Source organism: Pipistrellus kuhlii, unplaced genomic scaffold (assembly GCF_014108245.1).
Source record: "Pipistrellus kuhlii isolate mPipKuh1 unplaced genomic scaffold, mPipKuh1.p scaffold_m20_p_10, whole genome shotgun sequence".
Lineage (NCBI taxonomy): Eukaryota > Metazoa > Chordata > Mammalia > Chiroptera > Vespertilionidae > Pipistrellus > Pipistrellus kuhlii.
This window is the reverse complement of record NW_023425405.1, coordinates 7,743,696-7,768,013: the sequence shown is the minus strand read 5'-3', so window position 1 is coordinate 7,768,013 and position 24,318 is coordinate 7,743,696. Positions and strand designations below refer to the sequence as shown.

Sequence of the window (24,318 nt, the reverse complement as noted above, 5' to 3'; positions counted from 1 at the left end):
TTAACTACATGCTTTGAAGGAAATGTGAAGGAGACTTAATGGATGAGGATTTTTAAATGTCTCTTTTTCATGTGTATTTAATTTTTGCTTTTGGAACTCCCAAGAAGGACAGTTTACCCCCAACTCAAAGTGCAGAGGCCTCAGAGTTTCCTCCTTCTCTGTGACATGGCTCCATTCAGCAAATGTGGTTGTGATTTGAACTATGATTTCTCAGCCCCATCATTTCATGTTGTGTTTTGCTATTTCCAGGAAGCAGAATGTGCCTACGTACTCTTCATTGTTGCCATATTTTGGCTTACAGAAGCAGTGCCCCTGTCAGTGACAGCTTTGCTGCCTGGCCTAATGTTCCCATTGTTTGGAATCATGTCCTCTAAGATGGTAAGTGGATTTAAGTTCTCTTGCAAATGTTTGCTGTGTTTAGATTGCTTGTTTTACGCTAATATTTTCACTGAGAAAACTGATATTTATTGGCAGCAATAATCTTGTGAATAATACTTCCAAGTACTCAGGCCTGGTAGCTCAGTAGGTTAGAGCATCATCTTGATAAGCCAAGGTTGTGGGTTTGATCTCCAGATACAAGAATAAAGAATGTATAAATAAGTGGAACAACTAACTGTCTGTCTGTCTGTCTGTCTGTCTGTCTCTCTCTCTCTCTCTCTCTCTCTCTCTCTCTCTCTCTCTCTCTGTCCTCTCTCTCTCCCATAAAAATTAAGAAAAAGATAATGTGTCTATGTAAGTCCTCCAAAGGTCCAGTTGTTTCTCTTCTATAGAACTCTGCATGTGTGTCCACCTTCATGTGGACCAAAACCAAACATGGGCGGCAGCTCCTTGGGCTGTGCATGGAATTGGGAAAAAAGTGTGCCCCGTCTCCCCCGGCTGACACCTAAGCCTGGAGCGTCTCTCCCAGCAAAAGGGCCAGTGCTCTCACAGCCCGCAGAAGCTTTGTGCATTCAGCTGCATTCCATCTCACACAGAGTTGGAAAGCAATTTTTGTTTTTTAATGAAGAAAAAGCTTCTCTGTTTTCTTTTCCAGAAACCTGACATTTAGAAAGATAAAACCAAATTAACTTTCACGTGTCTTTCTATTTTGTTCTTGCTGAGAGGAGTTTATTCATGCTGAGAGGTGCCTCTTACCTTTATATAATCTAAAGGTATCCATCTGAAGAAAATGAATTCAGTTTCTTATTAAAACCATGAAATGCATTGAAACCTGAATGTCTGTTTCCACACGGTCTGCAACCACTCAGCACACAAAGGCCCAAACACGGCCAAAACATTCTCAGGAAAAAATGTCAAGTTCAAGATGCCAGAATTTATCACCTTTGGACTTCTTTCTTCTGCCAGAGTCCAATATTACTAGTACTATCATGAGACCCATCTGTCTTATAATGGAGCTAGAGATTTTTTTAACTAACCCATAATACAGACTTTTTTTTTTTTTTTTAATTTTTTGTTGTTGTTATTGTTTGTCCTCCCACCTCCTTCCAGCCCTTAACCCCCCTTGGAGAAGCTATTATTCCTTTTCTTATTTTCATGTTGCTCCTTCCCATTTTGGATTTTTTAAATTTTATTTCTGATCCTTCTTTTTCTTTTCTTTTCTTACTACATTTCTTACTACATTTCCTTCTCCCTTGTAATCTTCACACATATTTTTCTAGGCACCATTGATTTGGAAGAGTGTAGCTGGGGCTGTACTTTAGCTTCTCTCATCCCCAGGCTGAAGATTTGCTGCCTCACAGAATCTAGGAGCAATAAACGAAGACATTTCTCAAAGGCTCCGGCCCGTTACTACCCTGTTTTCCCGAAAATAAGACAGTGTCTTATATTAATTTTTGCTCCCAAAGATGTGCTAGGTCTTATTTTCAGGGGATGTCTTATTTTTCCATGAAGAAGAATACGGTATACATTTATTGTTAAATGAAAAAAAGAGGAAATTTATTACCTGTATACGATACGGTAGTACAGTAGTTGTCGACACAAACCAGACAAACTGTGAATCCTGCAGTATCAAGAATTTACTCATTTATTCAATGACAATCATGTCATCATCTTCTGGAACATCATCCTAACAATCCAATTCCTGAATTTCCTGGTGAATTTCTTGTGACTCCATTTCTTTCAGAATCAGTGGACCAAATCTCTCATGTTTAGCAATAGCTTTCTAAGACAGAGCCTAGGGAGGCCTTATTTTCAGGGGGATGCCTTATATTTCACTCAGAAGGAAACCTGTAAGTAGGTCTTATTTTCGGAGGATGTCTTATTTTCGGGGAAACACGGTAGTATATGGCTCTCAATAAAGGCAATAGACAAAGAAGGAGTTGACAAATCCTCAAAAATCAGGTGTCAGATGAGTAACCCCTGTCTTGCTGGCTTGTGTGGTCCCACTGCCAGAGATAAAGATTAACAGTCACATATTTGTCACTTACGACTTAATAATAATCAGACTGACTAAATTAACATTTTACCAGAGACTTATGTAGAAGCAAGATTTACTGGAATCATGGGGCATGTCTGTGGCAAGCAGGCTGGAGGGAGACAGAAGGAAAAGGGGGCCTCAGAAGTCCTGGCTTTGGGAGGACTGCCAAAGAAGTAGCTCTGGCCCTTTTCAGTATGTGGAGGCCCCACAAGAGGCAGCAACATTCCCGGCACTAATGGCAGTTGCATTACGCAGGCTGCTGATAGCTGTCCAAGAGCCCTTTACCCCGCAAGTGCCTGTCTCATGCTAATTGAACAGCCACTGAATCTTAGACTCGGGAGCTGTCTGAGTCATTCTACCCTGGGCAGGGATTCCCCACTATAAGGTCCTTTACAGATGAGATCACTCAGGAAGTACTTACAGGCTTCCTCCGTGTGGGCTTAGAATCCCTCAGGAGGAGCTCGTGGCATTTTTGAATCATTTTAACACTCTAGTGACTCAGCTTTATTGAGCCCAAGTCTGAAACTCAGTAGCTCTGACTCTTGAAACGTTTCTCTTTGCAGCTAAGATTCCACCAATGAACTCATCTTTCTTTCATATGATAGTACTGCTTGGATTTTTTAAATTAATTTCTTTATTGATTTAGGTACCACATATTTGTCCTCAACTCCCCATTCTAATCCTCCCCCCTCACCCCCTCATGCCCCATGCCCCTATTATCCTTGACCACTGTTTAGGCTCATATGTGTGCACATAAGTCCTTTGGTTGATCTCTCCCTGCTATCCCCACCCTCCCTTTGAGGTCCAAGAGTCTGACCCATGGCTCCTTATCTCTGGGTCTGTTCTTGTTCATCAGTCTATGTTGTTCACCATTTTCCATAGATGAGTGAGATCATGTCCTACTGGAAATATACTTATAAGAATCAAAACTGAGACAAGCAATAATCATTATGCTGAAAGGCATATGAATCAGTCTGTAGTGAGCTTCTTTCTGGGCCACCAGTTCTTTGGATTTGAAAATAAATCTCTTTAAGTCTTTGCACCTCCAGTTTCTATGGTTTTCAAATCTCAGCACCTTTCCTCAACCCACCACCTCCAACTCCATCGCCACCACCACCTTTTCTCTTGCCTAAACTACCTCTGGCTTATCAATGACTCTTAAGGATTAAATAGTTAAAAACGCAATGTCTGTCACATAGTAAGCATTCAATATAGGTCAGTCAATAATAGTAGTATTGTTTGTACACTGACAAAAGTAAACACTATAGATCACTCTAGAAATATACTTTTTATTTTCCTTTGGCAAAAATAAGATTTTATATTTTGAGTCATTTAAAAGACACCAAGACTCAGTAGATGTAGTTCCCATACCACATTCTGTCCAACCCCTACCAGTTGTCTCTGTCATTCCCCAAAGTTGTTTTCTTTGGCAATTCCTATTTTGTTTGCTGGAGAAAATATATTTTCCTTTTTGTTTGTTTATTTGTTTGCAGTGTAGAGCTTTGTTTTCCAGGAAATAGCGTGTTTGTGAAAAAAAAAAAAATCAGGTAGATCTACTATGTCCAACAATGTGGGGGCAAGGGGGTCAGCACAGGTGAAATGGAAAGGTTCTCTAGTATTTGTTGCAACCAGAAATCCACATGTAGAAACGGCATCCAGGAATAAAGTCGTGTGCGAAGTTGCTCTGTCTTTGCATCGTAGAAACCAAAGCTGGCGCCTCTGGCAGCTCCTCCGGACTGCAATCTTGGAAGGAGGCTCTGTGAATCTCTGCAGATTCCGTGTTGACAGCAAGACCATAAATCACTGGGAAGTGGTTTTCATTTTCTTCCAAGTCATTTAATTCCGCCACATAGAATGTCATTAAGTGAATGTGATCTTCTTGTCTGTCAAATTCACTAAGAAGTTGATGGGTACATTTTCGTGACAACTGCCTGTTGTCCATGGAGCCTCCTATGAGGGTTCCACACTGAGAGCGATTGGGAAAGGATTTTATGGAGTTCATGACCGAGGGGCCTTAGTTTGGGTGTAGGTGCCACCACAGTGTATCAAGCAGGTAGCCCATTGCCTGTCTGTGTACCTCGGGACTACAATGTGACAAGTGGTGGCATCATCAGAGCCAGGAGTGGGGATGGAGCCATCCTTTGAGGTGGTCACGGCAAGCTCTCCTTGATGAACATACAGAAGGCTCTGGGGCCCCACTTGGTGAACAGACTTACCTCCGAGCAGACTGGCTCTTTCCTCCAGAAGTGGGTGGGCTCGGATGATGCCCTCACAGCCCCTCAAAAGGTAGCTCCCCACACGGGCTGCCCGGCCCCTCTAGAAGCATTCTGATTGTTGCAAAGCTAAAGTGAGTTTATCATCTCCCTTCTGGTATTTCAGCCCAAATTCATTTTAAACTTTATGTGACTTTTCTTTCACCTGGTAAGCTTAACTGGAGCTTGAAACAAATCAAAGTCCTTATAACTTTTAAGTTTTTTTTTAGTCTTGTGATCCTCTGTCCACACAGGGCAATGCCCTTTTTCTCAAAAGTAGCTGACCTAAGCTACAAGGAAAGGGCTAGAGATTCAGTCAGAAGACCTGAGCTGAACACATGATATTCCTAATAATTACTTGCATGATCCTGATCATGTCTTTTAATAATGCTTTTTCCCCCCCTCATCGGTAAATGGGGAATGATAATGCCACACAATTCAAGGGTTATAACAATCAACTCAAATAATACATGTGAAACAGTGATGCAAACTAAGTATCAAATATTCTTATGCATTTTAATATTCACGCTTAAAGTTTGTTTGATAGTGTGAAACTGTCATTCCAGCCTATTGCAGCATTTTGGAATCTCATCTGCCATTGAAGAGAATAATATTTCTTTACTATCTTTATCCAAGTTCAGAGCCCTACACATGTCTTTGTTTGGCCACCACAGTTTTAACATTATTTATCAAGCCAGTGCTAAATACCTATATCTTATTTTTTGTTAGAGGTGGGCTCTGTGCCCTGGCTCTTGTCTTGTTTGTAAGAAGGAATTCAAATGAGAGACAGTACCAAATAGCAAAGCATGTGAGAGTTTATTTGCAATTAAAGGAAATATACGCAGATATAATCCAAGTAGATGGAAGTTTAGCTGACAGAAGCCAAACCAAATGCCCCACTTGTTTGGGTTTTGTAATTTTATACTGTGGAGTTTACAAACAACAACAACAAACCCAAACCTCCTCAGGTTTCAAGGCTGCCCCATCCAGATGTTAAGCTGATATACCACATCTTGGAGAAGGTTTCAAGTCTCCCCCTTTCTCACTCTTGGGTCTGCTCACTTTTGGTTAATTCTTGTTTGTCACATCTCCCAAGTCTTCCCTTTGATCTTAGCTATCTTTCCCTGCTCATACCTATCAAACTACCTACTCCAACATTACTGAGCACATTGTTGTCTGAAGAGCATCAACAAGTATTGAATTTCTCTCATCATTGAATAAATTTGAAATGCTAAATATGTAAATGTGCCTAATAGATTTCCTCAAACGGGTGTATTGTTATTAAAACACAGTTATATATAAATTTAAATATATAGATGTAAAGATACAAATGTACTATAAAATGTCATATTATATATTTACTCAGTCATTTAATAAATATTTATGTGCTAGGACTTTGGCAGACACCTTAGAATATATCAATAAATAAAAACAGACAAAAAGTCCCTGTCTTCCTAGGAATAAAGAGATAGCAAACAATATGCCTTAAAGAATAGGTAAATTCCTTATTGAGTTAGAAGGTAATTGGTGCTATAAAAAAGTGCAACAGAAGAATGAGGTCAGATTTCAGTTTTAAATAAAATTATCAATGAGGTGTCCATACTTGAATGAAGATTTACAGAAGATGAAGGAGTTAGCCATTTGGGTATATGGGGAACAGCCATCACTGAAGGGGAAATACCCTGTGCAAAGACCTTAACGCAGGTATATATCTGCAGTGTGATTGGAGCAGAGTGAATGAAGGAGAGAATGGTAGAAATGTCAAGGAGATAATGAAAAGAGGAACTGGACCCTGGTGGGCCAAACTAGGCCACGATAACGTTTGTTTTCTAAAATATATCTTTATTGCTGAAACCGGTTTGGCTCAATGGATAGAGCGTCGGCTTGAGGACTGAAGGGACCCGGGTTCGATTCTGGTCAAGGGCATGTACCTTGGTTGCGGGCATATCCCCAGTAGGGGGTGTGCAAGAGGCAGCTGATCGATGTTTCTCTCTCATCGATGTTTCTAACTCTCTATCTCCCTTCCTCTCTGTACAAAATCAATAAAATATATATTTAAAAAATATATATATATATCTTTATTGATTTCAGAGAAGCAGGGAGAGGAAGAGCAAGATGGAAATATCAATATTCAGAGAGAATCATTGTTTGGTTGACTCCCGCATGCCCCCTACTGGGGTCGAGCCCACAACCTGGCATGTGTCCTAGACCAAAATCGAACCTGATACCCTTCAGTCTGCAGGCCAAAGCTCTATCCACTGAGCAAAATTGGCTAGGGTGACCACAATAAGGTTCTAACTGTGAATGAAGTTAGACCCTCTAAAGAGACTTGAAGATCAATTTGATTTTTATTTTAAAAGAATAACATGGGCTTCTGTGTTGAGAACAAGGTAGTAGGTTTTTTTTTGTTGTTTTTTTTTGCAATAATATAGGTGACAGGCCATGGTAATTCAGACCAGGAATAGTAATAGGGATGTTGAATATATTATATCTATTTTTAATTATATATTTTATTAGTAATTTCCTGAATGATTTGATATGGCACATGAAAGGAAAAAAAGGGGGGGGAGGGGCTTCACAGCTTTTTTTTTTTTTTTAATCCTTACCAGAGGATATTTTTCCATTGATTTTTAGAGAGAGTAGAAGAGAGGGGGCAAGACAGAGAGAAATATTGATGTGAGAGAAACACATCGATTGATTACCTCCTGTAGGAGCCCAACCAGGTCCTGGGCTGGAGAGGAGCCTACAACCGAGATATGTGCCCTAGACAGGAATCAAATCTGGGAGCCTTTGGTCCACAGGCTGACACTCAATCCATTGAGCCAAACTGGCTAGGGTTCTCACAGCTTTTTGATCAGCCAGCTGGAAAAAAGGAGTTGCTACCAATTGGAATGAAGACTCTGAGCAAAGTAGGCTTATTGCAGGAGAGAGACTGACACCTGGAGCTCACTGTTGGACGCCAAGTTTGAAAGACCTATTTTATATCCAAGTGAAGGTGTTCAGCAAGCAGTTAGACACAAATGAGTCCAGAGTTCATGAGACAGCTGAGTTGGAAAAATAGATTTGCTATTCAGCAGCCCTAAGATTTGAAGACATCATTTAGAGACCAAGTGAAGATAGAAAAGCAAAGAGGACCAAGAACTAAGCTCTGGAGAACTAAGAGGTTGGCGATAAAAGAAAGTGCTAGCAAAGAAGACTGAGAATGAAAGGTTATTGAGATAGAAGGGAGACCATGAGATTGTGGGGTTTAGAAATGCAAGTGAAGCAAATGTTTTAAGAATGAGGCAATGATCCAAAGTGTCAAATGCTCTAATAGGTCAATTAATGTGAAAACTGGAAATTGACCATTGGATTTAGCACCACAATATAAGTAAATACTCTTTTAAGTATATTATTAAAATACTAGGGGCCCAGTGCATGAATTCATGCACCTTGAAAGGAACTGTGGGCCACAAGGCTGTGGGTCTCAGCCCATCCTCCAGGACCCTGCCTAGCCCCTCCTGCCATGGCCCCCCTCCATTGTTTTCCAGCAGGGGTGCGGAGTGATTGGGCCTGGCACCAGCAGTGGGTGTGAGTGGCAGCTGCTGCCCTGATCGTCCCTCAGGAGCAGGGGGAGGTGGAGAACCCCTCAGGGGTGATCAGGGTGGGCAGCTGCTGCTCAAACCCACTAATGGTGCTGAGTGATTGGGACTGGCGCTGGGCACTGGCTGCGGGTGCAAGCGGGGCCAGTGCAGGCAGCAGGTGTGAACACCAGGTGGGACTTCGGCATGCAGGAGCAAAGAATTTTCAGTAACCATCAGAGGCTCCCCCCTTCCCCTCCTCACCTCCTGACAGTGACTGGTGCCCCAACTTGGTCTGGCATCCCCACTCAACTGCTCCACCATCCTGCTGGGGCCAATGCCCACTGTGTTCTGCACACGTCCCCTGGTGGTCAGCTCATGTCATAGCGACCGATTGTTCAGTTGTTCCAATTAGCCTTTTATTATATAGGATAAGCTTTATAATCATACACATTAGAACTGACAAAGTATCCCCCCAAATCTCTTTTAATTCACAAACCTGATGTGAAGTATTATTTTACTGTCATGGGTAAGTATATTGGCTTGTAGAAGTTTTCTAAACTGATGTAAATTACATAGCTAAGACAGAACCCAGGTGCTCTGATCACAAAAGCCCATGTTTCTTGATGAAATCTCATTTGAAACAAATATAACTACCTTGATGTTGTAAATGGATTTCAAGTTTTATTAGGTATCTGATTTGACATACCAACTTTGCCTTGAAAATAGTTATATTTATCAGCATCATTTACAAACCGATATCACCATCTTGTATTACCTTCTATACAAGTAGACTATAAACACAAACATGGCTAAAATTCTTCATATATCCTAACTCTGATGAAAAACAAACAATGGAAAATGGAATGCAAAAATTCCTTCTTAGGTTTAACGACTAATTTTATTTAGACAATTGGGCTGAAGGCCATAATTTATTTACATATTCTATTATGGGATTGACAAACCATAAATCTGAGGGTTATAGCCAGCCTGCAACCCAGTTTTTAAGATAAAAAGTTTTGTTGGAAACACACACAGCTATTGTCACTCATTTATGTATTATCTTTGGCTACTTTTGTGCACAAAGATAAGTTGAAATAATACTTATTATAGAAATTATAAGGCTCACAAAGTCTAAACTATTTATTAATTCTTTATAGAAAAAGCCTGTCAAGTTCTAGTATAATCAAAAGATATTATAAAAAGCATATCTCATGGTCCTGGACCTCTTTCTGTGTTTAATTAGTTACTAATAATAGCTTGCTTCTATGTGTTCCTTTGTGTTTTTAAAAGAATCTTGCCATTTTCCTCTCACTTAAGTACAGAGTAATGTTGAGATAGGATCAGTGGGGCTTAATTCAACGAGCAAAACTTCAAAGAGATAAGAGTAGAGGAAAGCTCAAATGTCTATTTATCTTACAATTATCAAATCAAGTATCAGATCCTGTAAAATTTTCCAAATTCCCTTACGAAAAAGTGGTCACTTACTCTTTGAAACTTCAACCATACCTTGATGATGTGGCTCCCATGTACCTGTGATTCATTGTCGTGCTCTTTGTTAACTTATTTTTCCTCCTTTAACGCCCTGTAAACTCTTTTGAATTGACTTATTAATTCAATACCTGTTGAGTGACAATACATGCCAGGCATGTGTTAAGTCCATAAATACAATGACCAATAAGATACATCTGTGGCTTCAAAATGTATCTAGCTGAATGAAAGGAATGGTTAAGTAAAGAAATGATCTCTATACAGATTAAGCTGTACTATAACAAAAGAATGTACCATCAGACCAAGTCGGGGGTGGTCAATCTTTGCAGATTTGATATCTGAGTTCATTCACGAAGGAAGGTAAAAGATAACCAAGGTGAGAGTAAGGATCCTTCCAGTTAAATGACAAGCAAGTGCTACAGCATTTTTATGTTTGTGGACTGCATAATAGAGGAGTTGGCGGAGCACTGGAAGACTAAGCAGGACAGATGAGATGGAACTAAATAATAAAGAGTCTTTAAGTCATATTGAAAGATTAGGTTTGATCTTAAAAGACGTGGGGTCCTCTGAAGGAGTATAGGAAGGACAATAATGTGATTAGATTCACACTTTAGAAAAGTGACTATGACAATGGCAATGAGTGAATTAGACAAGGAAAGATTATGCAGAAACCAAGTAAGAAATGTCAAGGAACTTAATTAAGGTAGGAATGTGACAAACTTAAAAGATTTGAAGAAACTAGAAATAATAGAGTTTGGTGACTAATACACACATATTGAAAGTGAAAAGGGAATCGTGGCTGGCCCTTAGGTTTCTGATTTGAGGAACAGAATAGATGAAAGTTTCAATCACCACAAAAAGAGGAATGTTGAGTTTTTAGATATTTGTGGGAGATTCAAATGGGAATGTTGGATACACCAGTATGGAACTCAGACTTATCTGTCTGGATATAAACATTTTAGTCTTTAGAATTCATTCAATAAATATGTATTGAATGCCTACTATGTGCCAGACATTATTTTAGTCACATCGAGATATAAATTGAAATCATAAGATTCAATCATTAGGTGTATAAAACAAGAAGAATGCAGATAGAATATCAGCATTTAAGAAAAGGGCAAAAGCCCTGACCGATTTGGCTCAGTGGATAGAGTGTCGGCATGCAGACTCAGGGGTCCCAGGTTCAATTCTGGTCAAGGGCATGTACCTTGGTTGCGGGCATATCTCCAGTGGGGAGTGTGTAGGAAACAGCTCATTGATGTTTCTTTCTCATCGATGCTTCTAACTCTCTATCCCTCTCTCTTCCTCTCTATAAAAAGATCAATAAAATATATTTAAAAACAAGAAAAAGAAAAGAGCACAAGAAGGTAATTTTCTAAGAAGGCCAAGAAGAAAAATTTGGAGAGTCAGGGTTAGGACCAGGGACAAAAAATAAAAAATAAAAAAATAAAAAATAAATGGTTTATAAGTTTGGAAGCACTACATAGTAGATTAATAAATTGAAAGAATACTTATACCAAGATAACGGTTAAGGGAGTGAGTTAGGAGGATAGCATTTTGGGAACAGAGTGTAGATAATTGGAACTTAGGAGCTCAGTAACCATAGCTTATTCATTGATTTCCTTTCTCTCTTTCGCATTTATCCAATACTATATACTAAGCTCCTATTCCATAGCAGGACTGTGCTAGCTGCTAATGACACAATGGCTAGCAAAACAGAATGTGTAGTACAATAGAGAAGACATGTAACACACAGGTAAACAAACAGTATTCACACAGTGTGGTGTGCTAAGAAGAAAACAAACAGGGCTCTGCAATAAAGTAAAATAGTGAGATTTATTTAGAAAAGTTTGATTTTTGAGCATTGAAGAGGTGGGAAGAGCAAAAGCTGTCAGCCATTTATACCTATATCCCCTGCTCATAACAGTTTGGTACATGGCAGATGCATTTTCAATGTTAGAGTAATTAATAAATTAAATAAGAGAAAATTGATTGAATCATTAACTTTATATTATGTGTTCATTCTTTGCTAAATACTGCTGCAAATGGTTGCCCCAAATATCTGTACACTTTACTGAATCTGAATGGTGTTAGCTAAGAATGACTTAAAATGTTGACCCATTCAAGGTTATTTAAAATAATTAATTTTGAAGGAAAAACTATTTAAAATACAATTGGTAATAATTATATTGGTGATTTGAAAGCTCAATTTAGGACTTTCCCAAATTATAGGCATTGACATTCTATGGTAGGAGCATAACCCAATTAACCCCAGTGTACAGATGGAGAAATTAAGGGATAGATAGCCTTTGTTTGATGTTATTCAGTGGTTTGAAAACCCAGAATCCTGAGTTCTCTCTTTTTCCCCCGTGAATATTTTGCTTAAAACTACTACTTCTGGGTAAGAATATAAAACATTTTTAGAGTTGTAGTCAAACACATACACATTTCTCTCAACAAAATAGAAATATTCTGTAGCTGAAAGTCAAAGTTAAGAGCAATGAGATAATGCCTTTTGTGTGTAATGTTATTCCCCCCACCAACCTAAATAATCGTGGATTTAATTATAATTTCAGGTGGCATCTGCTTATTTCAAAGATTTTCACCTACTGCTGATTGGAGTCATCTGTTTAGCAACATCAATAGAAAAATGGAATTTGCACAAAAGGATTGCTCTGAAAATGGTGCTGATGGTGGGTGTGAACCCAGTATGGTAAGCTCTGTATTTCCTGTTCCAGGTTTACATTCTCAACAGATTGTTTTTGTGCAGAGCAAATAGCCAAAAAAGCAATGCATATCAAGGCAATCATTTGCATTGCAGTATACTTCATGACTTCATTTTCTCCAAAAATATGAAAGTGATATAAAATATACTTGAGTTGTAGAAAGAACAACTTTCTTTTCAACGAAGGTCTAGTTACAGGAGATTGCACACAACCCTCTTACCTTTTATGCACCACAGGAATCAAAGGCGAGAGAAGCCTTAAACGTCAACATGCAAGATTGATAGACTTCAGAGTAGATTTCATACTATCTTGTTTATTTGGCTGATTACACATTCAAGACTTGTTCAAGAGCATCCTTAGTCACATGGAGGATGTTAGGAACCAAAGACATTTTTGTATTTAAATGAACTGTTGCAAAGTGACAAAATACAAATATGTGCAAAAAAATTACTGACAAAATACAAATGTGTGCAAAAAAATTCCAAGGTGGACATTTTCTTTTCTTTCCTTATTTATTTATTTATTTATTTATTTATTTATTTTAATCCTCACCCAAGGATATTTTTTTCCCCCATTGATTTTAGAGAGGGTGAAATGAGAGGGAAAGACAGAAATATCCATGTGAAACACGTCAATTAGGAGCCCACAACTAAGGTATGTGCCCTTGACCTGAATCAAACAGGGACCCTTCAACACTATATCCCATTAAGCAAAACCAGCCAGGGCAACATTTTTGTATTTAAATGAACTGTTGCAAAGTGAAATAATCAATTAAGAAACTTCCTCTATCTCTGGCTGGTATTGGTCAGTGGTTAGAACCTTGGTCCATGCACCTAAGGGGCTTGGGCTTGGTTCTGGTCAAGGGCACATACCCAGGTTGTGGGTTCACTTTCTACCCCCTTGTCGGGGTGCTTACAGTAGGCAAATTTTATTTATAGCATGTGAAATCACTCATTTGACTGATTTTCTCCACTGAAATTAATTTTCCCCCATTAAATTAATTGGCTATTTTAGTTTTAATTCCAGCTCTTAAGAATGTAGATGTAAGTTAAAATAACTTTCCAGTGTCAATATCATTTGCATAATGGAATTATGCTTTAAAGCCTTAGGTGGTTCTTCCCTCATCTTTCTTTGAAAATGAGAAAATTGCATTGAATTCTGTTGCATAATTCATTCTAAGATATAACCACATCTGTGTTCATCATTTATGGAGCAAACTGTTTCGTTAAATACAAAAACAAATAACTCAGATGAGACAAATTAAAAAAAAATATTTACTTAAAATTGTATAACATATATGTATTAAGGGCATTTCACGTCTTAAGAGTGACACAGTGTTCCAGGCTTCCTGGGTGCTGTAGAGATGTGCCCCTTTACTGCACAGCAGAGCACTATCCGTTATGCCACTAAATTGCTTTTCAATTTAAGGCATTTTTATCAAACAGAAACCTTATCTGATCCCAACCTTTCTTATTGGAAGATTTTTGTGTCTTGCCAATGCATTGAGTTAAGATTGCTTCTAGTTTTCTCTTATTTCTTGTTGAATTTATTGGAATGACATTGCTTAATAAAATTTATATTTTTCAGATATCCAATTCTATAATACATCATCTGTATTTTGTGTTGTGTGTTCACCACCACTGATTAAGTCTCCTTCCATCACCATTAATCCCCCAATACCTCTTTTTTTAAGAACTAGAGGCCCAGTGCACCAAATTCATGCACAGGTAGGGTCCCTAGGCCTGGCCGGCAATCAGGGCTGATAGGGGCTTTCAGGCCACTGGTTGGGGCCTCCCTTTCCTGGCTGCTGGCTTCCACTGCCAGCTGGGACCTTCCTTTGTTCCATTCTGCCCCCTGGTGGTCAGTGCACATCATAGTGAGTGATTGGTCTCCTGATCAAACTCTCATGGGGGCAATTTGCATATTAGGCTTTTATTGAGGGAGGTAATTTCTTGTTTAAGCAGATTTCTAATATTTTGTTGTTGTTGTTTTGTTTTATACATAGAAAATATTCACCTTATCTGAAGTTGAAACTTATAGTGTAAAATTCTTCTGTACATCTATTTTAAAAATATATTTTTATTGATTTTAGAGAGGAATGGAGGGGGGAGTGAGACAGAAACATCAATGATGAGAGAAACTAATCAATCAGATCCTCCTCTATACCCAACACCAAGGGTCCAGCCCACAGCCCAGGCTTATGCCCTGACCAAAAATCAACTGTGACCTCCTGATTCATAGGTTGATGCTCAACCACTGAGATATGCCAGCTGGGCTTGTGTATCTATTTTTAAAGGAAGTTAAAGAATTTAATAAGTGGCTTTACTCTATATGGAAAGATGTGCTTCTGAATGATTTTCTGGGTTCTTCTACTCAAAAGAGATCAAGTTTTAACCCAAGTGTGATTTTGAAAGCTTATAGACATGGTTTAAAGTCCTATAGTTTTACTAGTAGGTATGTTATTATTAAGGGAGAGGAACTACTCTAAATGAAGACCATGTAATGTAACCAGTTTTTGACAACAGGCAGAAATGTCAGATTCAGACAAGCATGAATAATAGAATCTACAGAAAATTCTGAAGCCTCAATTTAGCCATTGCTTTTTAACCATTTCCTCCACCCACCACATATTAAACCCAAGTAGTGAAAAAGTAGAAGGCAGGTTTATAAAAATTAATCTCTCTCCTTCCCTCTAGGCCTTCTTGGCAGCCTCCTATCTTACAGAGATATAACCAAAAGATGAAAAAAATAAATAAAATAAGAGATCCACATTCAAAAGTTGATTGCATCTTGTCTTACTAGAATTTGAAGGAAAGTGCATTCAAATATTGACATAATATTAGAAACCATTATATCATCTAACAACTTGCAGGCTGGTTATGCATTTAGTCATTATTCTGTTTTGGGAGACAAGACTTTTATGGTTTCCTGAGAAACAAAACTTATAAGAACTCCCCTCTTACCTCTGCCGCTTTGATTTCTATGGTTTATGACTGTCTTCCAAGTTTGCTGCCTGGGAGGCACCCTAACCATCCATGTTTTGAACAAACGAATTCCCAACCCATAAACAGCAGCATCCTTTACAGTTAAACCATGCGGTGAGTTAAGCTGGGAGCCCAGCTCATACTAAGAGTCCTCTCCTCTCATTTCAGGCTGACATTGGGGTTCATGTGCAGTACTGCCTTCTTATCTATGTGGCTTAGCAACACTTCCACTGCTGCCATGGTGATGCCCATCGTGGAGGCTGTGGCACAGCAGATCATCAGTGCTCAAGCACAGGTCAAGGCCACTCAGACGACTTATTGCAATGGATCAGTCAATCCCGGACTGGAGATGGAAGGTATCACATGTAGATATGGCCACAGCGGGTCCAGTCATATGGGCAATAGCCATAAATTTGCAATGTCTGGGTTATATGTTTAATTAACTGTCCATTCACTCACATGTGAATTTAACCTTTTTCTTTCTATATTTTCAAATATGTATACAAGAAAATTACTTTACCTCAATATTTACCTTAAATTAACGGTTGAGTTTACAGTTTCTAGCAAAAAAAGAAAAAATATCCTTTCCATTCTTCAGCCAGTCTGGTGGAACTCTCTCTCATGTCTTTATTAGCAGACCTCAGGTTACTCCTTTGTACTGAAAATATGTTCTTGTATAATATTGAGAATTTTTTTTTAAAATACATTTTTATTGATTTCAGAGAGGAAGGTAGGAGAGGAGAGGAGAGGAGAGGAGAGGAGAGAGAGAGAGAGAGAGAGAGAGAGAGAGAGAGAGAGAGAGAGAGAGAGAGAGAGAGAGAGATATCTCAATGATGAGAGAGAACCATTGATTGGCTGACTCCTGCACGCCCTACACTGGGGGTTGAGCCTACAACCCAGGCTTGTGCCCTGAATGGGAATTGAACTGTGACCTCTTGGTTCCTAGGTTGATGCTCAATCACTGAGCCAGGTCAGCCCAGGCTAGATTGAGAATTTTTAATTCCTACATTCTATTTGGAAATGGCATCTCATTTTACTGTAATTATGTCTGCCTCTGATAAACTGCTCTGATGTAATGAAAAATCTTGGGGGATATTTGTGTTTATAAAATACATCATTAAGATGAATATTGTGTCAGTACAGGTGAATTTTTTATTTTCAGTGTCTAGTAATGCTTCCATCACACACACACACACACACACACACACACACACGAATAAACCTTCATTTAAATTGTTTTTCTTTTATTTAATGTTTTGCAGAAGGTGTTAATGAACATGAAACAAATGAGAAGACAGAGAATACAAAACCAGATCCAGGGTAAAGAAAATTGACATTTCCATTAGGATTTTTCAAATTACATTTTAATAATATTATAAACTGGGTCAATTTATTTTTCAGACACAGTGATGATGCAGAGAAAATTCCACACAAGGTGAAGTTGAGAAAGGTACATTAAATTTGATTTTTAAAAATATTTACACATGAAATTATATTAGAGCCACAGTTAAGTAAGTCAAACCACAGTGTAATAGTTTTCTTTTTCTTAGCCTCTAAATACTTCAAGTGTATATTTCTTAAAATCAAGAGTGTTCTCGTATTTAGCCACCATATAAATGTGTTAAAAGTCAGGAAATTAACATTGATAAAAAAAATCTGTTACTGAACCCACAGACTTTATTCAGGTGTCACCCATTGTCCTACCTGTGCTCAGTAGTAGGAAATGTTCAGGATCTAAGGTCACTGTTGCATTTCAGTTGTCATTTCTCTCCAGCCTTCCTTCTCTGGATCAGTCTTCTTTCATCTTTCATTGTCCTTCTTCACATTGACATTTTGAAGAGATGGGGCCTGTTGCTTTGCAGAAAGTCCCAGGATTTGCAAATTATTAAATCTATTTAATTAGATTCAGGTTATGCTTGGGTGGCAGGATACACCAGAAGTAATGCTGTGTTCTTCTCATTGTTTCTATCAGATGGTAGGCGATTTTCACTTGCTCCCATAATTGATCTGAACTTTGATCAACAAGTCTTGAACATGTCCTCCGGGTTTACACCCTCCCTCCCCCACCCATTACTTGCAATTAATAACTAAACTATGGGGAGAATTTTTGAAGCCAGGTGGAGAGAATTTTTGAAGCCAGTTGAATATCCTGTTTCTTAGAGTAATTGCTGACTGTTATCTGAATCAAATTACTATAATGATTTCCAAATAATGATACTTTAACTCTGTTATTCCTTCTGCATTTATTAATTAACATTTTACTGAAAAGGTCTTTCTCTCTTATTATTTACTTCTCTCAATATGAATCCATGGATTTTCATTTTATTCAATGGGCTATAATCCATTACTATCATTATTTATTTTTATGTTCAGATTGTCCCAGAGTTAGTGCCCTGAATGGGAATTGAACTGTGACCTTGAACTGAAGCCTGTTTAAGCTGGCTACTGTGCCGTCATTCAACTTGTGCACAAGATGGTCCACGCTTACCTTACAGCCATTTTTTCTAAGGACCCCTGGCTCTTTTTTGTGGGCTGTGATATTAGAGCTTAATATCTGGAAGCTGGGTGTGTTTATTGTCACTGAGGTATCACACTCATGTCCTTTTAGTGGACAGACTGGGGGAAATATCCATTTCATACCATTCTTGCCTTTCACAATTTTATATTTGTAACTCCTTTCACTCTGAGGAGCCTGGATCCCAACAAAATTTATATATTTACTCCTTTGCTCAATTCTACCATACACATAATCTTTCCTTAGAATTACTATCGATAGTAAACCCACATCACTATTAGCAATAAACTAACTAACCTATTAAGCTGTAGTTAGGGGCAGATGTGAAGCTGAGGAAAGTCCCTGACACAAGTTGCTCCTGCTGGAAGCTAAAACTAGAGCAAACCACAGGGAGACCCAGGTCAAGCCAGACCTTGGGGAGTAGGGAGGGTTGTGTGAAGCTGAGGAGTGCTGGGGGCAGCCTTCTCAGGGCAGCTGGAACATGGACCTGAGCAGGCTGCCGGGAGATCCGGGATAAGCAGCACATATTTGGGGGACCTGAGGACACTGGGATGGCATGGGCCTGCAGGGAGACACCTGGGTCAAGCTCCTGCCCTTGCGATCAAGGGGGAATGGAAGGATCACAAATGGCACTCTGGTGCTTTCAACCTCAGAGAGCCTTCCAGCAGCTCCCCTCCCAATTGACAGATGCTCTAAGATTTGTAAATGGATCTCCTTCCTGTCTAGCCTAGGTGTCCTTTAAACCACTATGTTCCCCCCCCCCCCTTCCCCTCAATCCTCCCCTGTGCCCCAAGGCAGGCAAATCTGTGTGGGACCTCCCAGGATCCCTCTGGACTGCAGGGCAGTGTGTTGGCTGTGGTGTCCACTGGGTGGTGTCCCTGGCTCTCCTACACGTGTCTGTGTGGTCTCTCTCTTGTTGGTTGTGCAGAAGCTGTTCAGTCAGCTCTCAGTTCTTCATCAGGGGGAATTGCTCTGGTGTAAATTTGACGTGTTCCTGGAAGGAGGTCAGTTCAGCCTCTCCCCACACGGCCATCTTGGACCAGAAGCTCCCAGTGCAATGGCCCTTCATAGATAGACCAACATCAACAACCTGGTAGAAAACATTCTGTGCGCTGAACGTTAGCATCACTATTTTCTCCTTTCATTAGGTCCTTGTTGAAGGCATTTAGCATATGCTGTTTAAAGGAATATAATAATCCCATCTCAGAATAGCGGTTTTTTGTTTGTTTGTTTGTTTGTTTTTTTTTTAAATGAAAATTTTGTTTGCCTGATAGCCTGGTTTTCGTTAGGAGCATCCTCATTTCTCCCAGCTTATATATAAGTTCCAGGTTCGATTCTGATCAAGGGCATGTACCCTGGTTGTGGGCACATCCACAGTAGGGGGTGTGCAAGAGGCAGCTGATTGATGTTTCTCTCTCATCGATGTTTCTAACTCTCTATCCCTCTCTCTTCCTCTCTGTAAAAAATCAATAAAAATATATATTTTAAAAAAAGATGTGGTATGCATAAAGACTGGAATATTACTCAGCCACGAGAAAGGAGGAAATTCTGTTATTTGTGACATGATGAACCTTGAAAGCATCATTTTAAGTGAAATAAGCCAGAGAGAGAAAGATAAATATTGCCTGGTATCATTTATATATGTAATATATATTAAAAAAGAAAACTCATAGAAGCAAAGAGTAGAAAAATGGTTGGCAGGAGTGATGGGTGGAGTAAATAGGGAAAGGTTCATAACATGGTAGAAGCTCTTGGCTATGAGATAAATAAGGTCTGAGCTTCAACTGTAAAATGTGATGCTTACTGCTGCTAATACTGTTGTATGTTTGAGATTGGCTAGGGTAGTGGTACTTGAATGTCTCACCACTAAAAAAAAAGATATGCAAAGTGATGGCTGTTTTATTGGCTAGATGGGAATAATCTTTTAATAATATATATGTGTTTCAGATCATTATGGTGTTCACTTTAAGTATCTTACAATTTTATTTGTCAATTTTAGCTGAATAAAGTTGGGAAAAAAAATTGTGGGATATTTAAAGTGTAGATCCTGGTGGTGTAATATGTATTCATGATACAACGGCTCCCCATCTAGTTGATTGCACATACATCACCTCATTTATTTACTTAGTTGCTTATTTATTTTGGTGAAAATTTTGAGTTCTACTCTCTTGGGACACTTCAATTGGGCTGTGTAGTGTTATCAACTGTAGCTGCCATGTTTTGCATTGGATCCTCAATCCATATTTACCTTATAGCTGAAAGTCTGTACCCCTTACTTGGACTTTTTTAATCTGGCAGTTTTCTGTGCCTCTGGGAACACAAGGTGAAGCTGAACTTAAAAAAAAAAAAAATCATAACTCTTCTACTCATTAATCCGATTTATGACAACTCATTCCACACAACTGAATATTTAGAAGCCTCATTTTCAATAGTGTTATATCAGAAGAAAGGAACAAATTCCTGGCATATAATGGGAATCCGATATGCTCTGCCAAGAGCGTAGACTAGAGTGAAGGTAAATGCCAGGATAGACCATCAGGGAAGCCTAATCCATCTGAAATTCTGCCAGGTGTATTTCTGAAAAGAAGAAAGAAGTGGGTGGCAACAGTTGGTGAGGTAAATTCACTTTTGAATAGTTTATTTAACATTCATTAAGACTAGGAATCATGGCAGCAACCAGTAAACATGAGCTCACTCCAGATTTCCATTTTTATCTTAGTCAAAACCTAGCTATACTGATGGGTATAATTAGCGGTGTTTCTACAAAACATTGTGCTGTTAAAGAAATTATTGACTGTTGATGATATCTTGTCTTCATATATCTTCAAGCAAATAGTATAAGCTCACCCATGCTGGAAGCATCTGTAATCTCCTCTAATTATTCAGTAAACCTCCAAAAATATAACGAAACAAATGTAAGAAAAATATAAGAAACAAAATATAATGTAAAATTAATTTAAAATCCTAAGCCATGTTTTTATTCATCTTACAATGCTATTTCCTAAGCAAGAAATATGTTTATTTTGTCTCCAAATTGTATTTTGAAATATTCCATACATATGTATTAAATATAACAAAAAAATTAAGGAGTAATAAAATGAATAAAATTGAATATACCATACATTCCCCTCAGCTTAAGAAATGGAATGTGCCCTGGCCAGTTGCTCAGTGGTTAAGCTTCAGCCCACCCACCAGAGGGTCTCAAGTTCAATTCTGGTCAAGGGTTCTTACCTGGGTTGCAGATTTGATCCCTGGTATCCGGTCGGGCCTGGACAGGAGGCAACCAATTAATGTATCTCTCACAGATGTTTTTTTTTGTGTGTGTGTGTGTGTTTTTCCCCCCTCTCTCCCTCCCTCCCTTCTACTCTCTTTAAAAATCAATGGAAAAAATATCCTCAGGCTAACAAAAAAATAAATAAAAGAAAGCAATAGAACATAACCATTTCTAGAAATCTCCATGAGCCCTTTTTTGATTCTTTTTCTTTTATATTCTCTCCTTACTGGGTTAGCCACAGTCCAGAATTTTGTGGTAATAATTCTCCTATTTACTTCTCAGCATCACCACTTGTATTAGATACTTGTTCACTATGACAACAATCCTAAATAGCAATAGTTTTCATGAGATAAAAATAGGTTGGTATGTTGTCTTCACAATCAAGATGACCCTGACTCTTTATCATCTGCCCTCCTCGAAGTGTGTTAGATCAAATTTGCTAGTTGTACCTTTCAAATAGTCTGTGACCTAACCAATTTCTTTCCGCTTCACCCAGCAATTGATGAACTGTTTTGTTAAAATCTCCCTCTACAATGTGGATGTCTATTTCTTTTGCAATTCAGTCTGTTCATGTTTCCTTATATTTTTAGATTTATTTAGATTCTGTTATTATGGCCTCACCAGTTTGGAATGTTTACCTATTACTGATTAATTAACATGTTTACCATTTTGCAGTGCCCCTCTCTATCTATACTAATGTTTTGGGGTTTTAGAGTTTATTTGTCTGATGATGATGATGCTCTTTTAGGCTTGTACCTGGCATTTTTTATTTTTAAAATTTCTATGTTGTTATATTTATCTCTTGTGAAACAAACACTGGCATGTTTATCCAGGTTGAACATTTACCTGAAAAGTTTGATTCAGTTGAACTTTTGCAATTTTATGAATTCTGAATTTCTAATTTCAGATTTCTATCTTTCTCAATTTTTTTCTGTTTAATAATTCTTTTCTTATTAATTCCTTTAATAGTGTGTGTGTGTGTGTGTGTGTGTGTGTGTGTGTGTTTTAAATTGATGTATTGGTCTTTTACAAGAATTGCTGGATGAAGCAGAAATTTCAACCTGCATAAACATGCAAAAACCAAAGTTTGTTTTAAACTTTCTCACTCACTCTTCCAACTTTCATAACATCTAATTTTTCTTCTCGATGTCTTGCTAGACTACATTATAAATAATACTTTTAGATCTGTCTTCCAATTATTTAATTCTCCCTTCAGCTATGTCTATTTTGCAGTTTAACCCATCCACAGAGTTTTTATTTATTTATCTTAATATATCAGCTCTTTTGGATTATATTCATATGCCATATTAAAGTATGCCATTAAAGTATGCCAGCCTGTCATTTTTAGTATATTTACATAGTTATGCAACCACCACCACAATTTTGTTTTATTAATTGAATTTATTGGAGTGACAATGGCTTGTAAAACCGTACATGTTTCAAGTGCACAACTCAGTAAAACATCTGCACACTCCATTGCTCCAAGCAGAGTCTCTTTTCATACCCATTTCCCCATCATTGCCTACCTCCAAGTACTCCTTGCCCCCTTTTCCTCTGGCTGTCACTACACTGCTGTCTGTGGCTATGTGTTCCGTGTGTGTTTTGTTTTATCCTTCATTCATCTAGTTCCCCAATGCCCTGTCCTCTCTCACAACTGTCAGTCTATTCTATGCATCCATGCCTCTGTTTTTATTTTGTTCAGTTTATTTTGTTCATTAGATTCCACATATAAGTGAGATCATACGGTATCTGTCTCTCTCTGTCTGGCTTATTTCACTGAGCATCATAATCTCCCAGTCCCTCCATACTCTCCAGTTTACAGATGGAATATCTGTAAAATTTCTGAGGGTCTCTGAGGTCCGCCTCCACCTGTCTGCTACTCTGTCTTCCCCTGAGGTTGCCTGATCTTCCTCCAGAGCCTTCTGAAGAAGGACTGCAGAGTGGACCCAGGCTGGCCACAACCCACAAACCCTTCCCCAGGTTGTGAGCTTGGTAGAGGAGGGCAGCTTGGGTCCAGAGGGTGGGACTAGTGGCCTCCTACACGAGGACTGTGTGATCAGCCACTCAATGAGAGGAATGAGGACCCTACTCCAGAGCCAGGCCACTCAACCTCTGCCAGAGTCTCCAACTCCAGTCCCCACAGGAGGGGCATGCTGCAGGTTCAGTTGGTAGCAGTAAGCCATCCCCTCTGCAGGAGCAAGGTCAGCCAGGAGGAACCACTGGGGTTTGGGGGATGGGGATGGGGGAGGTGATCAAGAGTCTCCCATTGGGGTGGTGCCAGAGAGCCCTCGGGAAGGGACCAAGACAATAAATAGCCTCTGAAGGAGACAAACTCTGAATGTCCCAGTACTGAGCTACCCTTCCTTCCCCCCTCATTGGGACTTGGGGCAGGGGCTGGGAGGGGGGGCTGGAGGGGGGAGATCCAAAGTGTCTCCCATTGGGGATGTTGACAACAAGCCTGTAGGAGAGGGGTGGGCACTTCTTCTCCTTGCCAGGATAGGTGGACTGAGCAGGAAAGATAGGAGTGCCAAACAGCTGCCCCTTCCTCCCCCCAAACCCAGCCCTGGCCAGTCTGATTCTTGGATAAAAGCCTCCCTGAAAGACAGAGTGTCTGAGGTGCCAGCTGTGTGCTGTACGCTCATCCCTTTCCCGGCTGAACTCAGCAGGGCAGAGCCACAGCGTGGCAGGGCAGGCCACTGTGATTCAGGAGGTGGGAGGGGCTGTGTGCTGGAGGTGGGGAAGAATGGCCTCACAGTCCAATCAGGGTCTGAGTCTCCACCAAGAGCTTCTCCAGAAAAAGAGCACCCCCAAATCCCTGCTGAGTGCAGCCAGCAGATCCCTCTGCAGCACCTGAGTATGGCAGATGGGAGCCACCAGTAGTTGGAAACTGGGAAGTGCCCTCTCCAGGCTGGTGCTAACAACAGGAGTGCTTGACCCTGGGAAGATGGCAGACTCCCTTCACTCCCAGGCAGACTGAATCCCCATGGATTTTTACCACCAGATGCTCTCCTCTTTGTGTCTCTTTTGCTTGGTGTTGGGGATTCCTGCATGAGCTTCAGACCTCCTGCTCCTGGGGGAAGGAGTTTTGCAGCCCAGATAA

At 39.4% G+C, this 24,318-nt stretch overlaps 1 protein-coding gene and 1 pseudogene across 2 annotated transcripts in view; one reads left to right on the top strand and one right to left on the bottom strand.

Moving 5' to 3' along the window:
• SLC13A1 (solute carrier family 13 member 1) overlaps positions 1-24,318 on the top strand; it is a 77,922-nt gene that overhangs the window by 13,796 nt on the left and 39,808 nt on the right. The window contains exons 2-6 of one of the 2 annotated variants that reach the window (XM_036425829.2): positions 250-378; positions 12,296-12,432; positions 15,598-15,785; positions 16,692-16,749; positions 16,831-16,879. In XM_036425829.2, coding sequence (XP_036281722.1) covers positions 250-378; positions 12,296-12,432; positions 15,598-15,785; positions 16,692-16,749; positions 16,831-16,879 — 561 coding nt within the window. Of the gene's footprint in view, positions 1-249; positions 379-12,295; positions 12,433-15,597; positions 15,786-16,688; positions 16,750-16,830; positions 16,880-24,318 lie in introns of both variants that reach the window. The other variant, XM_045576442.1, reaches the window with a different exon arrangement.
• Positions 3,923-10,067, bottom strand: LOC118714505 (annotated as a pseudogene).